This window comes from Falco cherrug, unplaced genomic scaffold (assembly GCF_023634085.1).
Source record: "Falco cherrug isolate bFalChe1 unplaced genomic scaffold, bFalChe1.pri scaffold_101, whole genome shotgun sequence".
Taxonomy (NCBI): domain Eukaryota; kingdom Metazoa; phylum Chordata; class Aves; order Falconiformes; family Falconidae; genus Falco; species Falco cherrug.
The window spans coordinates 439,757-460,943 of record NW_026599294.1 but is presented as its reverse complement, the minus strand read 5'-3'; the positions used below and the strand labels follow the sequence as shown (position 1 = coordinate 460,943).

The window sequence follows — 21,187 nt, the reverse complement described above, 5'->3', positions numbered from 1 at the left end:
CATCAGCTCCCACTAGCACCGAGGCCAAGCCCCAAAGCACCGAGGCTCACCAGGAAGGTCAGCAGACCAAAGGCTGTTTCCCATACTAAGAGGAAAAGACAGCGACTTTGTCAAGTCTCCATTTATAAAAAGGCAGCTCTGTGGCCATCGCTGCAATACCGGGGCTCGGGCGAAGGCAGAGACGTGACAACGGGTGGCTCTAGCTGGGGCTGAGAAGGTGGTACATGGAGACCAGTACTGGGCAGGGCTTGACAGAGGAAGGGAACTGGAAGCCTCCACATCACGGTGCAGGTAAAACCCCTCCTTTCACAGTGCAAAAAAAACCCAGCCAAAAAACCCCAACCCCACCACAGGTCAGGAGGACCTGAATGGGCTTCTCCAAACAACACTACCCTACTTGTCCCTCCCCATAAGCCCCGTGTCCAGCTGCTGGCCCTGCTGCCCAGCCCACTCTCAGGGCACATGGCAGCAGGGCAGCAAAAAAGGGACGCTACGCTGGCACCAGCACGGCTTTTTGGTGGCAAGCTGGGGGAGGCAACGCAAAACAGTGAGCGTACAAGAAAATCTACCTTTGCTTCCAGGGAGTCCTCTGCATCTGCTGGCTCTTGGGCAGGATCCCCCACTGCTCCCAGGGCTTCAGCTGGCTCCTCTACGCATCCATCACTGACACTGCTCTCTGCAGATGCTGAGTGCTCCGAGCAGGCTCCCTCCTCCTTCGGTGGCTGGGGTTTGATGAACAGTTTAGGTGCTGGAGGGCTGAACCTGGAAGAAACCGTAACTTCCATCATGAAGCTGCAGTAGGAGGGAGGAAGACCTGGACAAGCAGCTCCTTGGCAGGACGTGGCCCCTGGGTGGGCACTGGTGCCGCCAGCCCAGGAATGGATCCGACCTGGCAGCTCCAGAACCAGGATGCAGCAGGTCAATGCTGGGGGCTGCCCAGGGACAACGCTGGTCCAGCAGTGGCAACTGCTTGCCATGAGGAACTGCAGATATCAGAGGTGAACACCTTGCAGGGAGACAAAAGGACAAACTGCACAAAAAGGTGGGACTGAGACACAAAGGGGCAGATCTGGATGGCGATGCGCCAGCACAGACCCAGCGCCGCAAGGAGGTTTTCAGCTCTTCTAGGTATTTACCCTGAATTCTCCCCTGGGCGGTTACGCACAGCTGCGGGTCAGGACCAGCAGCGGCGATGGCAGGAGCAGGGACGGAGCCCGCCGCCTGCTGTGCCTGAACCCCGACAGAGCCGGCACGAGCCCAGCACGGGACACCTTCGCACACGCAAGGAACACGGGAAGACACGTCAAGCGGCTCCAGGCAGAGACTCGCAATTAAACAGCCCATTGATCCCCGATGAGCACCAAAGCAGCCGCGATTAGTACTTTGGGGAAGGAAACGCTGGTCATTTTTAATCAATCTATTCCAATCGCGACACCGAGATTCAGCTCCCTGCCGTGCCACAGGTACTCCTTGGCTGCAAAACAGCAGCTCGAACCGCACCTCGCGCCACAAAGGCTGCAGCTCTGCTGAAACGAGCTTATAACCGGTGTGGCACGTCCTGATGCCATCATTACCTCCCCAGCAGTTTCTAAACACAAACTGTTGGAGGACAAATTTGGCAAATGGTTCAGCAAAGCAGTTCAACCGCTCGTTTTGCAAACAGAGCCGAGTTTATCCTTTGAGCAACAGCAGCCAGTAAAAAGCATATGAGTTAACGTTTTCAGAATTCCCAAGTGACTCTGACTATGGTCCCTGTATGAAATTGCAGCAGGTGCTCACAGTAGCTCTGCTTGGATTTCCAACGCCACGTGGAGGGACGCGCTCAGGCCATGCCTACCTGCCGCTGTGCCTAGTCGTAAGCGTTCCCCCCGCCGTCAAACACGGCACATTTTTTACAGCTGGGAATTCAGTGCCTTGAACCACGGGCTCCAAACAAAGATTTGTCTTTAGTATCTAAGGCTGGTTTTCATTTCTGGATTACAGGCTCTGCTCTTCATAACCCGGAAGAGATCCCGCCTGACTTGCCCTCCCTACAGCGACATGCAAGAACACGGCTTGGCCCAGGTGAGCCCCTGACAGCCCTCCCTCTGCCTGCTGCTGGGACGCCACGGGGACCCCGAGCAACAGCTCGGCACCGTCCGTGGGGAAGAACAAACCAGGGCTGGAGGGGATGAAGGTGCTCGCTCAGCCCTGCAGCGCATCGCCCACCTACGGTCCCACCCACGCAACCTCTGCTCCTCTCAGCCCAGGCACCCGGGTGCATGTTGGGGGGCCCTGATGGGCGACCAAACTGCCCGACACCTCCAGCGGCCGCTGACTTGGGCAGCTCTGTAAGGATGAGATAAATCCAGCTCAGCTGGGACAGTGGTGCTTTTGGGCAGCCTGCAGCTGCACGCTACCTTTCCCTGGTGGCAGGGGAGATGCCCGCAGTGTCAGGCCACCAAGAGGAGCACCTCAACACCCTCCAGCCACGCACCAGCCCACGCACCCGTTGGGCGCCTGGGTCCGGCCGTCATCGCAGCAGCTGTCCCAGAACCGCTCGCTACGATGCACATGGTGAGGAAATGAAACCGCAGCTCTTAGAGTGGCTCGTGATAAATACTGCGGCTGAGTAACAGCTCCCGAGGAGAGGGAAACCCCCGAGATGGAAAATCCATAATCATTTATTAAGGTACCTCTAGTTCTACAGAACGGTTTGAGGCAACTTCACCAGACCGTGGTGCCTAGACAACAACAGTATTTTTCCCTCTAAAGTAGAAGCCCTCTGGGACCCAGCGCTGGGAGATGATGCGATTAGCAAGTCCTGCTGCGGCGAAGCGTGAAGCAGCACAGCCAGGGACTCTTTCCAGTGGGGGAAAGTCAAAACGAACAACAATGAGCATCACATGAAAAGGAAGGGAGTGAGGAACCCGAGGTGTCAACAGAAAGCTGATCTCTATGACACGACATCTTCCTGGCACTGAAGGAAAGGGGGTTGGTCCTGGGAAAGAAGGGCAAGATGATGAGATGTTTGGCATCAGCCCAGGCTTGAGGTAACCCTTTCTCAGAATCAGGACCTTCTGGGCAGCCTCCAGCACTTTCAGAGCAAGGCTGTGAACGCAGGGATGAAGGCAAGGAGCAGAGAGCGGCTCCTCCACCTGCAGAAGGGACCAGCCCCAAAGCAGAGGGGCCAAAGGGCTGCGGAAGTGCCTCCACCAGCACGCTGGAGCGGAGATGAGGAGCCTCCTGACATAAGCAGGTCAGCCTGGGGCTGGAGGGGCTGACAGCAAGGTGTTAACCCCCCTGTGTCCATCTCACCCAACCTGACCACCCGTCAGATGAGACAAAATGGATCCAGGTATTAACAGGGGGGATTCAATGGCAGCACAGGCACACTGACAGCAGGGAGAGAAGAGTCCTTCCTGCTAGGGCCAGGACAGCCTTGTGCCACCCACCATCCGAACCGCTGAGACATTAGGAAAAAAATCATCTCAGCCTGTCTCTTGGTTTCTGAGCCTCCTAAGGACACAGCTTCACACCACTTCCCACACCCACCTCCCAAAATAGAGGAGCTAGAAATCACACCGCTTCTGCAAACTGCGCGTGAAGATTCAGGCAGGATGACGTGACCTTGCCAGCTCAGGCTGTGCGAGAGCCACCACCAGCAGGACAGACACCCCAGAACGGTGATCTGAAGACCCGAGGTCCCTGCAGGTCCTGCCAGCACCAAGGACACGTGCCAGGAGCCACCACCCCTTTGCATTAAATGCAGGAGTTTTAACAGCGCTGAGGCTGCTGCCCTGGTGCGTGGCACCCACACGCCCGGCATCCTTGCCCAGGCCCCCAGGGACCACACGCTGGTGCATCCCTTCGGCACAGCCAAAGCACCGGGGGAAAACAAGCCCCCCAACAAAGCCCGAGCTCTGTCACAGGGCAAAGCACCAGAGACCACGCGCCCCTGAGGCATCTAAACAGGCTTACGGACCCCGACGATGCACTTTGATTTGTCCTGCAGGCCAACAGACGCAGATTAAAAAGGGACTTTGGAACAAGCAAGACAGCTCAAGGGTGTTTGCAACTGAAAACAAAACAATGTGATACAGAAGTAAACTCAAAACCTGCCCAGTGCACCCTGTGGGAACACGCGGCTTGAGCTGGGCCACATGGCCAGCAGCTGGGGAAGGTGGTGGTGATGGTCTGCCCTCGCCAAGAGCAAAAACTAGAAACTGCATTTTGTCCCAATGCCCTGATGACTATTTCTTTGCTAGGATAAATTCCTCTGCTGAGCTAAGATTTGTGCATTTACTGAGCCACCCGTTGACATATAGACCAGGCAGCGCGGAGACAGAGAAGCAACATCACTACAGTGAGATCCGACAGCTCCAACTGTCACTGTGCGCGCCCTGGAAATGACTAACCGCACAGCAATGGCTGGACTGTGTTGCTGATATGATTGCTCAAAGTAGCAGCAGTGACTAAAGAGTAAGGAGGAAAAAATGGGTTGAACAATTAGAAGAAACAAAAAAACCAAACCCACTTTAAGCACAAATAGTCTTGTCCAGGCAGAGAAACAACATTTTTCTCTCCTGGCCAAAATAAATGTGTGTGTCTGATTGATGCTGGGAGTCTCTGGCGATCAGCTCCAGCAAGGTTAGAAGTGTGGACGCTTCAATTCTATCGATCTCGCCTTCACGAGACCCGATGTTTGATTCCCTCGATGTCAGACCAAGTTAGTTTGATCTGATAATTTAGAATAGCAACAGTGCTTAATGTAGACCAGAAATAATATCTGACATGCTGCCCTTCTGCTGGGCTCTTAATGAGCCATCTGAGGTGTTAATAGCCTGGAGACCATCTTCATTTCCAGCCCTGACATGGAGAATCACATGGTGTCTGCCGAGGGACCCAGAGCGAGCACATTACTGCTGAATTAACATGCAGAGCAGAAAAGGGAGCTGTCCTAACGTCCACAGCACTAACGAGCCAGCAAAGGGGCTATGCCAAACCCTCTGGAGCAGGGGCTGCTATCCTGCCAGATGCTCAGCTATCCTGCCAGATGCTCAGGACCCTCAGCTGCTACCAACTCAGAGCTGGGTAACTCAGCGTCTGCCGGAAGAACCTGCAGGCTCAGGTCCAGCAAAGCTAGTTTAAGTGGAGATGGGGGAATTAAAAGCTGAAAACTGATTCAGCAGTCACATTTCCAAAACCCTAAAAAAAAAAAAAAAAACCAAAAACCAAACCAAACAGGCAACTGGCCAATAAGTGGCCCCAGAGGAAATTAATTCCACACAGGCTTTGCTCCAATGTGTGTGTTTCTCTGTTATCATAAAATATATGCATTGTTCTACCATCAACATTAGATTTTTCCCTTAGCTTGTAATTAAACCCTAATCTAATTTACCAGGAGATGACAGGGGCTTCCGAGCAAAGCTTACAGCCCTGTTACTCTTTCCCTGTCCACCTCCTTGCACCTGCTTTTGCAGACTTTCCCCTGCATTTTAGGGTCTGTTCTTGAAGGTGCCGCGCATGAAGGGCCACACCAGACTGGCCGTTCCCTGGTAAGACCCCGCTGTGAACGGGCTACCCCAGTGTCCACAGCTTCTCCCCCAAGCCCTCCTCACCGCCATAGCTAATGCCAGTGCCCAGTCTCCTCTAAGCCAAATTCCAACTCCCTAAACAAAACTGATCTCTGTTATTTGCAACAGCAGCACTTCAACGCGCAGTGGTTAACTTTGCTTGGTTTCCCAGGGCATTATGGAAAAACCAGTTGCTACTGCCATTAAAACCGCCCAGACTAGACTTCTGTACTACGCAGAGAGGCCACAGCGGGAGGAACTGCTAGAAATGTGTTTATAGACGTGCTGCAGCACCACTGCAAGAGTGCTTTTGGGCTTGGAAACCACTGACCAGGGCTGGATGCCCTGCCTCCCAGGGATGCTCAGACAAGCGCTCCCACTGACACCTGCAGCTGGACCTACAGCCCCAGCAGAACCTGCCGTTTTGGTGAAAAATGCTGAATCAACTGCACATCGCATTCACAAAACAGCTAACAGACAAAAACTCCCTTCTCCAGGGTGGTGTTTGCCTCAGGCCACCAGGGTCTGCGAGCACAGCTCTCCACAGCAGCTTTCCTTCCCGGGGAACCAGTACGGGGGCTACAGCAAAGCAGCAGCAAGGGACCGGGGCAGCAGCAGGTCCTTCTGGTGGCAGCGCCTATGTAGGCTCTTAGGATGAAATGACAACGTACAGGGTCGGCAGGGATGGAAAACCGGTGATGTTACCGTCCACGTGCCTAAGTGTGGCTTTGTAGCTCCAGAGGCACAGCAGGACTCCAGGGTATGGGCTAAGCAAAAAGCGTTAGTAGTGTCATACAGCCCCAGCTTGGCTGGAGAACATGGTCTCCCCTGCAGCGTCCAACCGGCAGAGATCACCTTTTCCCTGAGCATCTAGCCTGACCACGGCTGGCAGGTGTTATTCCCACCAGGGAGAGTTGAAAGCTGCTTGCCAGATCCCAGGCAAACAGCCTGGGTCTTCGCCAGGTACAGACAGGACACTAGGAAGAGGAGCTTCAAGGAGAGGGCAACGGTGCACATACCTCAGCTGGCTCGCGTGGCCGCCCGTCAGGAATGACCAGTGGTACCGGACGAGAAGCGGGCTGCAGTTGGTCATCTCAATGTAACGCTCCACCTCAGTGTCATTCAAGATGCACCCAAAGTCCACGGCCATGGTCTGGAACTGGAGATTTGGGAAGAAGACTTCTCCCCGAACAGTGACCTGCTCCTCGTGAGGATGCTCGAGCAGCTGTATCTTCAGAGCCTTCTCTGCCACCCAGCTATTCAGACGCTCCTCGTGAGCAGGGTTAAATCCGATGAAGAAATGACGTTCCTCCCCTACCTCCAGCTTCATTGGCTGCAAGGAGATTAAAAAGATCAAACACCAGCGTAATGAAGTCCAAGGCTGGATAGCATGGAACACGTCAATGTCTTAAAGCATGACCTCAGCGTGGGCTTCTCAGCCCACCCTGCACGTTCTTTACAGCGAGTGCCTGACTGCAAGCACCACGCTCTCGTCAGACTATTGCAGGCTCACGTTTCTGCGCTTTGCATCGATACCAGGGGGAAATAAATATTGTCCTACTGAATTCTGGACCCACAGAGGCTCTGGGCTAAACACACAGCCGAACCAGCACTCCGGCAAGCCAGGGCTGCTGCCCTGACTCCAGAGAAACTCCTTTATCCTCACAGCACAAGTGCACCGGCACGGCAGCCTCAGCCTCGCAGGGGCCAGTCACCGGCGCGGCACAGGAACGGTGCCCGCACCTCCACCAGCGCGTGTCCAGCAGAGCCCATGTCCAGCGCCTTCCACCACCGACAGGGCAGGTGCCAGGCGACAGTGGGAGGAGCATCCTCAGCCTTCCCGAAGGCAGAGCTGCCCTCACAGAGAGCAAGCTGCTCTTGAGGTTGGCTGAGGACGGCTGCTGCAAGTCCCAGGAGATACCTCTACTCCATGGCTTGCCCAGCCCTAGGTGCCTGCTCCCTTCTCCTCATGGCTTTGAGCCACGAAGTATCTTCCCAACTCGGGTATTTTTGTTTCTTCCAGCAGCTCGCTTCAGATCTGATTGAGTTGGGGCCAGGCTACTGCTGACTCTACAGGAGACCCTGCCAGAGGACCTCCCAACAGGAACGCACCGCCACATCCCTCCTCCTCAAAGCCCACCGCGGGAAGGTCCTGCTCACCTGGACATCTGCAGGGAGGGGCTGCCGGGCCGCATCACAGACTTGGAAGGGCTGGTCTAAGGCCAGGACGACGCCCAGCGGCAGGGAGGACATGTTTTTTAAAGAAAGAGGCTTATGCTGTAGGCTGAGGACGTCACTGGGTAGCTACAGAAAGAGGAGACAAGAAAAAAACAACCTGAAGTGGCCACGCACCTCCCTTCCCTTCCGACGCATTTCAGAGTTTTCAACCCCAAAATTGCACACATCTCTTATTCACTGTCTGTATTAGTTTCTACCCTTCTACAAGGTTTTTCTTTCAGAACGTCAGGTGCTTTTCACGTTTAGAAACCACAGCATCCCCCAGGGGGCCGGGAAACAGTCTCACATACAGACGAGGGAACAGCACCTTGAGAGGAGGCAGCTGCTTGACCAAGGTCAAAAGCAGAAAGTGAACCCAGAGCGCTTGTCTCCAGTTTACCCTCTCTTGGGCAGAATGGCACAAGACGATTTTCACCCCCAGTCATTTCGTACAGCCTTAGTGGCTCCAGGAGCCTCATAAAAGCAGGGATGGCTAGTCAGAAGAGAAAAGCAAGCAGGATTTGGCCTGGAGGAGAGAGCCTGCAGTAGCCTAAGGTTAGCTTGGAACATTTACACGCACAAACAGCCAGCTAGAAACCTCAACGGTCTGGTTGCAACGTGTGTCCTGCTGTCCCTGCTCCAGTGACAAAGTGTCTGTAGCCTCACAGTCAAGCTCAGCCTAAGCTATTTCTTCCTGCTTATGCATCGCTCTGGCCTTCCTGCAGGGTTCACATCAACTAGGCAGCGGTTGGGAAACTAGTTCTGGATGTATCGATATCCAACAGCTGCAGTGTCATAGCACTCGATAAACCAGAGCACGGGGCATCAAGCAGAACACAGGCAGACATCAGGAACAGCTGAAAAGCTTCTCATTAAGTGAACCGCCCGCTCACAGGATTTTGTGCTTCTCTGGAAGCCTGGGAACCAGAGGAGAGGCCTGAAAATACAGAAACTAAATAATGGACAATCTTCTCTGTTTCAGACACCGCATTGGAGAGGGAAAGATGATGGAGGAGTCAGGACCCAGAGACTAAAGGGCTCCTGTTTTGCATCGGTGTTGTCATCACTGCAGCTGAGGGATGACTGCAGGTCCTTTGAAGGAGGTGAGGCTGAGGGAAACGCAAAGAGCATCCATGCCAAGAGCAGGGAAGGCAGAGAGAGACAAAAGATGACAGTTTTCCTTCACCAGCCTGAGGAATTGGCAGGAAGCTCCATTTTTCTCAGCTTCCCTGCAGGATCGGCGTTCAGACATCCCCATGCCTTGGAGGAGCCTCAAAAACCTCCCTTCATCTTGACTACACAAATGCGTGTCTCTCTACAAGTGGCTACGATCCCCCCTCAGCGCAGCAGCTGCAATCTCAGCTTTACTTTGCTGAAGTCAGAAAACCATCTCATCACTAAGAATACCCTCACTTACTTCACAAAGCACCTCAGGAAGGGTGAGGAGGGGTTTAGCATCGCTCAGCTGCAGCGATCGGCTCTTCCCCCAGCAGCCCCAGCGCACAAGGCAGCTGTGCAACGGCCACGCTGCGCTCGCGGGTCCCACTGCCTCACCTGTGCCCTTGGCGCAGCAGCTCGATCCTGCCTCCACCTCGAGAAGGGCAGAGCTGTGACTGTCCCCGACCCCAGGGCAGCAAAATCACCATCTCTGTGGTAGAACCATCTCGTGGTAACGGCCAAAGCTTGCTCTGGCTCGAATCGATAGCCGAAGCCCCGTGGACTTGGGGAAGCGGTTTAACCATCCCCGTCCCCCCGTGTTTAACAGGCACGCACACCCCGCAGGCTTTCGGCCATCAGCCACGCTCTTCAATGCCAGGATGCAATCCTGAGACTTACCTTCTCCACCCGGAATGCGATTTCTCTGGTAGACACTTGCAGAACGGGATCAACGAACTCACACGTGACGTCCATCTGCATTATCTGTGCCTTCCCCGCCTTGCTCCCCACCACGGCGTGACACAGCAGCCGCTCCTTCACCACCTGCATGCAAGAGTCACGCGTCACCCAAGCAGGTGCTGGCAGGGCATCCACAAAACACGCTGCAGTTGCTAGCCACCCAACCACGGACCCTATTCCTGCCGCAACTTACAGCCACTGCTCTCCTCAATAGCCCCCTCCTCTTGTTATGCTGCATCCTATTTATGAGGGCACTCAGCTAGGCGAGCGATCAAGCCTTCTGCAAGCTGCCACTGAGGCAACCCTTGCAAGCACCTTTCAGATCATTAGGAACAGCAGGAGCTTCATGAAGATTCATTCCACATTTGCTTAAACACCTGGGCCCAGCGGTCCCAGAGCCAAGGAATGTACACCAGGGTTAGCTGGCAGCTCCTCTGCAGAGTTGGATTTCCCCTGGCCTGGAAAGAAGGGCCCGGGGGGGGAGAACACCCCGTGACCCTGCTGAGCTGCCACCCAAGGGTGCTGCCAGACCCGGCTGCCCTTGGGACACCAAGGCTGGCTGAGAGTCTGGGGTGAGCTGGTATGGAAATACCGACAACAAGTCAAGCTGTCAATTATAACGGTCCCTGGGAACACTTTCCCACGTGGATGAACGTCACTCTGCCCATCAGGGCTGGCACGCACTGTTTTTTCTCCTCCAGGACTCAGCGCTAGACAAGCCTCTGCCCATGTTTGTCTACAGAGGAAAAATGATGCTGCTCTCAGACTCTCCCTCTCTTCACAGGTTTGGTGCTTGGGTTTTTTTAACTCACTCTTTTCACCAGATCTATGACCTCACATGTTTTCATTTATTTACAGCCTCTGCTCCTAGCCTAAGCGTAACTTATTTTCTCCGCCCTTCCTTTCTGCCTCAGCACACGACACCCTGTAACCTGCCCTCTGCTTCTGAAGCAGCAACATTCCCTTCAGCCCGCATTTTGGTACCAGCGAGCTGGGTTTATGGTGGCTATGGAAACACTGATGGCGGCCAGCAAGGAAAGCAGCCGGTGCTGCCATGGCAACTTGTGGCATTAAAACAGTTTCTGGAAAGCGCTTGCTCCTCTTCCCAAGGCAAATGTCAAGGGGTCGGAAGAAGCCCCAGCGGAGGTGACCTGGTGGGGAGGGCGCAGCCCTCGTGGGGCACCTCACCTGGGGAGTGCTGGAGGAGCCTTCCAGCACCATCTCCACAGTCTTGCCCGGCATCAGCTCTGTCCTCAGCGGTTGAAGCTTAAACACAGGGCAGGCAGGTTTGGGGCTCTGGGAGGAATCTGTGCCCTTGGTGTTACTGATGGCACGGAGACGGTCACGATGGCTGAACGTGGGGAAGCCTTCTGTTGACCAATACAGCTGGTGGGTGCGTCGTCCTCTGTTTGTCATCTTGAAACGGTAACAGCAGCGATCAAAGCTAGAAGACAAGCAGAGATGGAAAACGTTATGGGAGCTGCTATTTCCCAGCGGTCACCCAGCTTCAGCACCCCGATGGCGTTATCTGACCACACGCCCAGCAACAAAACCACCTCTGAAAAGGCTGACCTAGCTCAAAGCTTCAGCCAAAGCCAGACCTCGGCTGGCCCGAAGTTCAGCATCCAGCAGCTGGTCAGTTTGTGTACAGCAAGGAAAAGCTTCGCAAAGATCCATCACCTCAGGTACTCGCGAGCAGAGCATCACCCTTTGGTGCTCAGCACTCAGAGGGTTTTCCCAAGGTGCGTCCTGCAGGTCTCCCTGCACCAGGCACGAAGCTGGTCTGCCCTGGCTGCAGGTGGGTGGACGAACAGCTCTGCTGCCATTTCACCTGCCCCTGGGGAGCTGCTGCCTCAGGTGGCTTCCTCTGAAGATGCTACTGGGGAGCTGGCAGGGTGCAGAGACTCATCTGGAGATCTGGGCACCAGTTATCCCACCGTCGGGGCCCATCTTACCCCCCTCACTCCCCCATCTCTTAGGGAGCATCCAACTCTCCCTGCCCCCAACGCATCAGCTGAACAGGGCAGATGGTTTTGTGTCTTCGGAAGGTAAACGCACTGTGAGAACGCAGGATCAGCATAAGCTTCGCCCAAGACAAACACAGCAACAAGACCCGGTCTACCAGCTGAGGGAATGGAGTGACAACAAGAGATTGACCACTACAGCTAGATATAAACCAAAACGAATATTCCATGGAAATTGGTTCCATTATGTAAAGAAACACTAACTGCAGGCCAGCGTGGAATAATTATTCTACCCTCTATAAATCTGAGCACCACCAGGAACAGAATTGTTCCTACAACAGTTATTGGGTTTTTGAAAGGTACAGAACACGTGGCTTGCAAAACGCACGTCTGCCACAAGCAGCTAAACACCAACACAGAAGTGACAGATTAGAACAAACGAGTCTTTGAAACACACTTTACAAATGATGTGTACAAGGCTTAGTATGAACCGGTTTTCTGTTGTGGACAGCGGCAGATGAAGGCTAGGGGAAGCTCTGGGTAGATGCCTGATTTGTGGCTCTGGGAAAGCCCACCTCATCTGGGATGTCACCTGGGTCCCCCCAGCTCACCTGGTGGCAGCTCTGCACCCGCTGCCAACGGCGGCTCCCAACTAGCTTGCAGGCAAAGACACGAAGGGGGGCAGAGGACGACGACAGCAATCCCACCCACACTCTCCCCTCCGCTGTGCAGCCCATCTGTGGCTGCACAGAGCACAGGGCACGCTGGCCAAGTGCCAATCTCCCTGTAATGTCCCTGCTTACCTGGGGGGCTTGTGGGTGCACATTTAACACACCCCAACACCCCACCCCACCCCACTAATCTAGCCTCAATGCTTAAGGCAGCATCAACCTCCTCTTTCTAGCCCAAAATTTAGGTATCAGAGCACTGTGGAGCCTCTTTGCAGCCAGCAAAAGGAACAGGCACTTGGAGAAGAGTATTATTCTTGTCTCAAGAGGACTCCGACAGCAACAGCGCTTTGAAAAGGCTTATTTTCTCTCCCATTTATAAGAATGTAGCCAGTTTCAGACACACGCACTAGGATCCGCGAATGCCCCCTCCCGAGCTAAGCTCTTTCAGGTAGCACACGCAATTTATCCCACCCAACCTCAGCCAACCTCTCCTCCTCTCCCGCTCAGAGCTGCTCCTGCAGGCACCCTCGCTCGCTTCTGCCTCGGGCTGCCGCCGCCGCAGTGCTGGCAGACCGCAAGGAAAGCGGGCGGGGGAAACGAGGGAAGAGCAAGCGCCTCTAAAGAGCGGCCCAGCCGGGGAACCGGGGAAGACGAGCAAACTGATGGATGATACAGGGCAAAGAAACTCGGCAGCTCCTGCAGGACTCCCAGGCACAAGGGAAATAAACCAGCACCATTAATTCAGTCGAGGAGTTGCTAACAAGCTACCACCAAGGTTTTCCACTCTTGCGAGAGAATAGACCATAGCGACTGGAAAGGTAAGCAACGTTATTGCAAACAGAAATATGTTTATACTTGTAATGTAGCATTTTCCAGCAGGAGGCTTCTGGGACCTGCTGTTTTCCTCCAGCTCATTCTTTGATAAAGTATGGAAATAAACATATTCCAACTAAAGACAAGTCAGGGACAACCTAGCAACTGGTTTCCATTTTGGTAGCTTCTGAGGGTATCTAACGACTTTGAAATGGCCATAGAACATTCCTAAAGGAGTTCCTGTGGCTTCGGTGAAGCAGAGCCAGGACCTCGAGCACTGAAGAACAACTAGCCTGAAGGACTACAGCAAAACTCCTTGCCGAGCCCACGTGGGAAGTAGGAGCCGAGAGATCCCTACCTGAAGCGGAGGCCCAAGTTGAGCTCCGGAGCAATGGGTTTGTCGGTGACAATCGTTGTGCCCGTGCCGACAGCCTGGACGGGGATGACGTAGGTGTGGCTGTTCTCTATGGACACCTTCACCTCATCCTCAAATCTCTCGGTGTCGTCCAAGTTTGCTATGATGGCCACAGACACCTCGCTCTCGGGGGGGATCACTCCTTTACTGGGTTCAATCCTCCAGCGCGAGCGTTTGCCAGCCTGTAAGATGAGCCAAACAGTAACTTAGGATGGAAACCATGGACCCTGGTCTCCTGCGGGATGCAGAAAAGGATTAAAGACATGAGGGTAAAAACCATGAAGGCTTCGTTTCCCCAACTCTGAGCTACAGTGCCTGGAAACAGCACCCGTGCAGGAGCTCATACAACCTCTGTTTTACCCTCCCTTAACAGACTCACTTTGTTAACCCAGCTTTGTCTGACCCAAGGGATGCTCACCCTCAGGAGAATGCTACTGTCCCTCCAGCCTCCCTCTTGGAGGGCACACCCAGGGAAGCCACTTGATATCTCCTGGCTTCCCGACAACGGTGGCCAGCTCTGCCATAAAGGCTCCAGGCCAGAGGAAGCCAGGACTGCTCCAGTCCCCCCGCAGCAGCCACACGGCTGGGGGATACTGCTGAGACCCCAAAGAATAACTTTGCAAAAGCGGTTGATGAAACCCCAAAGTCTTCTTTCCCAAGAGTCAGGCTTCTCAACAGCCCCTCAAGGGCTGCAGCCCTCTGTTCCCATGAATCATCACCTGCAGTGAGGTGCCCCAAGGCCCTCTGCTTTGGCAAAGTCAGCTCTAAGTGTTTATAGCAGGGCAGCGAAACAAGAAGCAGAAAGAAAACCACAAGACATGTGCCCTGTGGGCATGGCCTGGGCTTCCCAAGCACTCTTTTCCTCTGGGTCCTCACGGGCCTCCCTCTACGGATGGGGCAACAGAGGCGCTGGACCCCTCCAGCCCACCTAAAGCCACATTCACAAGGAGCAAGCTCGCAGAAGAGAAATGCATGCAGTGCTCCCGGGCCAGCAGGAAATGCACTGGGATGCAGACACGTGGCTTTCAAGTGTCCGTCACAGCATCAGTGCTACATGCATCACAGTTCAGCGCTGTGTTTGGGATGACAGGCACCACTCATCCAAAACTCTACAGTATTGTCGAGGAGAGGGTTACTTTCCTTTTCTTTTTTTTTTTTTTTTTCCTTTAAATAGAAAACAACGGTGTGCTCAGAGGCCTGACATGATAAAAGCAAGTGCTCGATCCAGGTGAAGTTAGCTCGAGTTTCCGTCCGGCGGGCTGGCAGCTCTGAGCTCTAACAGGACACCAGCCAGCCCAAGGGAGAAGAGCAGCAGAAAACCAAGCAGCACTTTGAAGTCACAGAAACATTTAAAATAACACCCCAAAATGACCTCTGCTGACAAGGTGAAGGCTAGCTGGAGGCCAGGGAAGCGGTAACTTGCTGAGCATTCAGGGTCCCAGCAGCAAGCGTAGGTGCTCCCGCTACGCTAACTCCTTAGGCTGGCTGTGCCCTCCACGTAGAGCAGGTCAGGGCTGCATGCCTGCATCCCATAACGGAGCGTGCCAAAGGCATCAAAACGATTCCAGGCACCAGCAACATTTATACACTCAGCTCCATTTAATTTGTCCTCTAGGGCTTCAAAAAAAGAGTCTTGAAAAAAATTTTTAAAAAAGCAAGACGAGACTGGGATGGAGGCAGGTGGCTGCCACGGGGTAAACACTGGGGCCTCACTGACCACGGAGGATTCCCACCAACCCTCCCCTGTGGTCCCTGCAGCTGCTCGCCGGCCTCGGAGGCATCGGCTGCGCTGCCGCCAGCCAAGGGCTACCCAGCCAGCTCATTCACACCGAGCCAGTGGGCGTTAGGTTTTCACTGACGTTAATGTACAACTTCTCCTCCGATTCACGCTGACACCGAGCAGCTTGCTTGAAAAGGAGACCCGATAGCTCTGCTCCAGAGGTGAATCTGCAAGTCTGCTATCTGACAAAGCTCATTTATCACAGCTTGGCAACAAGCCGCGCAGTAAGTTGTACCCAAGGAACTATTACTGAGGAACAATGACAGGCTGTCTCGATGGAGCCAGACTCGCAGTGTCCCAGGGTGACCCAGCGCAGACCCACTGCCCTGCCAGGCCAACAGCCCACTCCGGAGGAGCACGATTTGCATCGCATCCTCATCCTTTCCGTTAGCATCTGGTGTGGGTCCCAGGGGCAGCACAGTGCACCGCTGAACAGGAGACCTGCCAGGACCAAAAGGCTCTGCCGGACCAGCTCCGCTCAGGTTTTTAGGTCAGCTTCTGCCTACACCGGTCCAGGTTGTGTCCCAGAGACAAGAAATCCCTTGGGAACACGCTAAAAGCATCCATCCCCCTGCTCTGAAGGCCAAAATCTAACTTCTGACAAGATCCCTGCTCCTTGCTTAGGCGTGAATGCTCCAGGACACGATGCAATAGCTGCACGTGCTGGGCAGACAAAGACAGCAGCTATTTCTGTCCCTGCAGGAGCCTGCACCACTGGACGCCAGAGCCAGAGCGCCAGGCAAGGGCTGGCATCAACCGCTTCGAGAAGCTCAGCGCTGAGATCGTTAGCTTCTCCTGGGACAGATTTCATTGGGAATAAGAGCTGCCAACGTTTGCTTCTAGCGGGCATCAGCGCGCATCAGAGATGGACGGCTGGATGGCTGCCCCAAGGGATGGCCGAGGACCCACCACGCTGCCCTCTGCAAGTTACTTTGAGCCCGTTAATTGAAGCCATCTGGTCATTCCAGCCTTGCACGAGTGGAAGAAGCAGCAGAACTCAACACGAAAAATGCAGCTGTACTTTACCAAGCCATAGCTCTGGCGAGAGAGCGCTCACACCTCGTCAGCCGGATCCACCGCCCCCAGTGGGGGTCACGCACGAAGGGGAAATAACCCCCCACCACATCAGCTGCGCACGGAGCCTTGTCCCAGGGGCTTTAGCTGTCCTAAGGGGCGGGAGCCTGTGCTCTTCACAGCAGAGTGACTCCTCACCCGCACAAACTGCCAGTGGCAGAAAGAGCCCAGAAGCACCCTAAGGCCCACAGGGTGGGGATCAGAGCACAAGGCTGGCCGGATGCTCCCACCAGCCACCAGCCTCCTCCTGGCACCTCGGCACCAGCATCTCCTCGGCAAAAGCAGGGGGACCGCTTTGGTTGAGCCTCTGCCCCAGAGCACCAGCAAGGAGAAGTTTTGTGAAATCGAGGCAGAGCTTCTAAAGCCAGTGGAAAAAAAAAAAGAAAAGAAAAAAGAATTAAAGTGTGGCACTCACTGCCACCGACAACGGAGCCCAATTTGTCACACTTGCTTCAGCTAACAGCAGCTGCTGAGTGAGCCAGCAAAGCTTGTCTCCATTTGTGTCCCCTGGCCATTGCTCAGCCCTCCAGGTCCTATCTGCCCTCCCCGCTGGGCTGGGGAGACCAGTGCCACCACTCTGCACATCGGGGCTCTCCAGCCAGGACACGGCCATGGCTTGGCCAGCTGCTGCCAAGCACAGGATTGAACAACCAAAATCCTCCGGCTTTTCCCTTGGGAAGAGAGCTCAGCTGAGTCACTCTGGCTTGTAGCAGTGTAACTGCCTTGAAGACTTCTACCCTTCTTGAACCCTGTTGGCCAGCGGGTGCAGCACAATGCGACAAGTTCCCTTCTCCTAGATGAGCAGAGTAACAATTTCTTCCATTACTGAAACACAGCAATTTTGAAAGACCATGAACCCATAGAAGATACCGGATGCCATAAAATCCAAACTCTTCCCTGAGGCCAGGTTTCAGGCACCTTTTCCAAGGTCTCCTCCAAACCTTTGCTCCCCCTTTTAAGGCCCACGTGCCCTGGACCTAAGCCTGAGTGACACTGGGAGGGAAACAGCCTTCTACCTTCCTCAGCTTTTGGTACAACCCCTCACCAGCATGAGACTGGACGCTCCTGGCCACGAGCCCTGTTCACGACTGATGCTGTGTGTTTCCAGGCCCTGTCAGCTACAACAAAGGGCTCCGGCAAAACCAAACTGGGTGGAAATGCACAAACTGGTACCGCTGTGTATAAGCAAAACACAGCCTTTAAAGCCAAACCAAGGGTTTCACTCTAAAGGCGAGCTTTTGGAGCACCATGAGGCTCTGGTGGGACAGCTCAGGAAAGAGTTAAGCCTATCCATCTTCAAAACTTCTGCTCACCTTGGAAGAGGCCACATATGCAGGGCTAGTGCTGCCCGTACCCTGGAAAGTTAATTTAACCCTAATTTCTAAACAGCACTGCAGATATCATGAGAAGGGCGCAGCACTGTCTGCCTCTGTCTCACTATGAGCAAACACTGACAGGCTGGCCAATTATTCAGCTGCTTTGGGGGCGGGGGGAGTGATTTACAGTAGATTTGAAAACCATCCTCTTGCTGATTGAAGTCTGCTCCGACTTCAGCGAGAGTAGCTGGGGAGAACTGCAGACAATGCTGATGTGCTCTTCAAAGCCTTCACTGCCCGCAACCTGCACGGTTTGCTCAGAGAGCAACAGAATCGCCCGTCAGCCAGACCCAGAAACAGAGTCACTAAAGCAGCATCAGCACTGTTTGGAAGTTTATCTCCGTGTTTTGCGGTCTTTCCATATGGCCATTTCATTAATAAAAGCAATGTCATCAAAAGCTTGAGGGAATAAGCAATGAAATTAGTAAATGAAACAAATCCTGCACTACAGGGGAGCAGAGTATAGGAACTGCGTGTTCTGCCCTTGCTTACACCGCACCTGACCAAGAGCCTTTATACGCTGCCTGAAAAATCCATGGAGTTATCCACAGCGAATCCCAGTGACAAGATAACCAGGTACAGCTTTTTTTTTTTTTTTTTTTTTTTAAAAAAAAAAACCAACCAACCAACGAAATCTTGGTCTATGCTGCAAGGTCAGCTCCAGTTGAATGTGGCAGCAGCTCATCCCCGGGAACGCAGACGGGGATCTGCACTGAGCCACCAGGCACCCTCCTGAAGACAACCCAGCTGGCTGTACAAGCACTGCTGGAAACCAGGCAGCAGCGAGCTTCACCTGGAGCACAGGGCTCTGGATCTGGGAGCTCAGGGCTCAGGCTGAAGGAGACAGGACCCCGCATTACGACTGTCATGAGAAGAGGAAACCCCAAGGAAGCTTTTCTGTCTCCTCCTCGTTACAAGGCACTGGGAAACCATTTGCCACCCTGCGGTAGCACATAACAGACCCAGCACGGGGGTTATGCAGGCAGAAGAAAGCTGCCACTGATTAAGAAAAATTACACCCTAGGCCTGTCTTTTCTTTCCTGATCACAGAGACGTGATACGCAGCTGCCTTCTGTGATGCCAAGAGATGTCAACCTTAGCAGTCACACAAAAGATCCCTGAGAAGACAGCATGACAAAGAACAAGTAGGAAATGATCTAAGAACGATGCTTTTTCCTTTCTGCAGGGAGAGCAAACACTTCCATCAATCCATAACAAGCCTTTGGCACTTGTCAATATGGCAAAAATCAGGCACTTAGGGAGGCAGGAAAAGAAGATGACAGCGGAGCAAGGAGGAGAAACAGCCACTTTTATCAGCAGGTTACATCAGCCCCCAGCTAAGCTGCAACAGCTCCTTCATGTTGATCCATTGCTCCAGTCTTTTTTTACCCAAGGCAGACACAAATCCCCCCCTCGCTGGATCCAGAGGATTCCCTAGCAGGCTGGGCTGCCTGGCAGCTGGGAAAGCAATCTGACAGGGAAAAGCACACCCGACAGACACAGGATTCACTGGGTGAGCACAGGATGACACACTGGTCCCAAGGGTCGCAGATCTGCAGACACCCTGGCAAGCAGGGATAAGCCAACCGAAGACGCAGGTATGCAGTCCCTACAACCCTCTTCCCACCCAAAAAGCCCCATCTCAACACACAGATTTGGCGGGGGTTTATTTATTTTCTTCTGGTGGCAGAGATGCTCCCTGCTGCTCCCTGCAACTGAGAACAGAACAGACACAACTCACCCAGCAGAGAGGAGAGGGGTACAGGGAAGCTGGTGCCTGAGGGGAACTGCAAGTAATTCCTGAAGTCACTGTCCCAAAGTGAAGTTCACCACAAATCATGCTGGCTTGCTCAGGTAATGATCTTGTCTCCCCCAAAGCGAGCAGCAAGCTTGCCTTAAGAGGAAGAGCAATTTTCACTCGACGGTTAAGAGTACCATCGGGGTGGCAGCACGGCCATCTGCATTACAGCATCTTCCTTTTCTGTTTCAAACAAGACACCAGCCTTTCGTTTGCCCTGTTGCTGCCCCTCAAATTAACCTCATTCAGTTCGTCAAGCTGCCGGTCAGTGCGCATAACATTCCCGATGCAACGCTCCTGTGAAAATTTCAGTCAATAACTCGCTCTTTCAAGTGGAGACCATGATCTCTGAGCCTCACAGCCACCGTTTGCAGATTGGCCAACAAATGGGAGACAGGGAAATCACGGCTCACCCCCCTGCAGCAACCTCCAAGCAGGAATCAAAGCAGTGGCTTTGGCGCTTTACAGGACACAAGGCTTGGGTTCAGGGACACGGGGGAATGAAGGATGCCCGTGTCACCCATCAGCTGGGCTAAGGCACAGCCCAGCCTGCTCCGCTCTCAGGTGGACACGTGCGCGTCACCCTGACGCCCGACTGCATCCCAGGCTTTATCTCCACAATTATTCAGTCCCCTCTGCTTCCCGTCAAGGAGCTGCCAGGCAGCGTAAGGCAGCCAAGGGCAAAACCTCAACTGGGGCAGCAAAAGAGCAGCAGAGCAGGCAGCTGCTGAGGGCCAGGGCGCAGCTCGGGCACATCTCGCCCACGCCCGCGCTGCTCCCATCAGGCAGCCTCAGCAGCACCGTGCCCGGAGTCTGTCTGAAGAGCCCTTGGTGAAGCGGCTGATGGAGCAGGTTCCCAGGACCTGCCTCCTGGCACGTCTCCATGAGAGCAGCAGCTGCCCTGAAAAGCAGAGATGCTCACCATGGGGGAACTCGGCCCCGTGGAGTCAGCAGGGGGGATCATCACACACACAGAGTCACAGAGCGGCTGGGGCTGGCGAGACCTCTGGAGATCATCTGGTCCAAGCCACTGCTCAAGCAGAGCCCGTCTTTATTGCAGGGAAAGAAACCGTCCCTGAGCCGCCTCGTATTACTGCTCTAGTGACTGATCAGCCCCAGGACTGGCAGAGACGGCGGTGAAGCACGACAGGCTTTATTGCCCAGTCCCATGGGTTAGGGCCCTGAGGCAACGGAGGGGCAGATGTACCCTGCAAGCCCCCCGGCTACACCGCGAGCTGCCCGGGGAGGAGGGAGGCATTGCACCGGGGCAGCAGGACCCGAACAGCTCTGCGGGTCACTGCCTGCGACAGGCATGCAAACCCATCATTTCAACACCAGTACCAGCCATCCCTGGTGGCTTGCTCTCACCACAGATGGAAAGTGGGTTTTCATGGTGGATTCAAAGAAAGCTGCCCTGGGAATCCCTCCCCCACTTGGAGGTTACCTTTGTCCCCCAAACAGCTGGAAAAGCAGCAAGGAGGAAATTCGTCCCCCTCCTCCTTGGCCCAGGAGGCTGAGCCTGGCCTCTCGCACGCTGCCTGATGCTTTACCCGCAGACCCAACCAAGCCCACAGAGCCAGGCCTGGGTGAACCAGCTCCACAAATCCAACCCACCTAGCGTGGAGCAG

At 54.3% G+C, this 21,187-nt stretch overlaps 1 protein-coding gene across 1 annotated transcript in view; it reads right to left on the bottom strand.

Moving 5' to 3' along the window:
* Positions 1–569: 569 nt before the first annotated feature.
* Positions 570–21,187, bottom strand: part of LOC114014525 (hydrocephalus-inducing protein homolog) — a gene marked incomplete at its 3' end in the record, with an annotated part of 63,868 nt that continues 43,250 nt past the window's right edge. The window contains exons 18-23 of the mRNA XM_055700397.1: positions 13,475–13,713; positions 10,857–11,112; positions 9,609–9,752; positions 7,716–7,859; positions 6,575–6,888; positions 570–762 (exon numbers count right to left, since the gene is read on the bottom strand). Of these exons, the coding sequence (XP_055556372.1) occupies positions 570–762; positions 6,575–6,888; positions 7,716–7,859; positions 9,609–9,752; positions 10,857–11,112; positions 13,475–13,713 (1,290 nt within the window). The remainder of the gene's footprint in view (positions 763–6,574; positions 6,889–7,715; positions 7,860–9,608; positions 9,753–10,856; positions 11,113–13,474; positions 13,714–21,187) is intronic.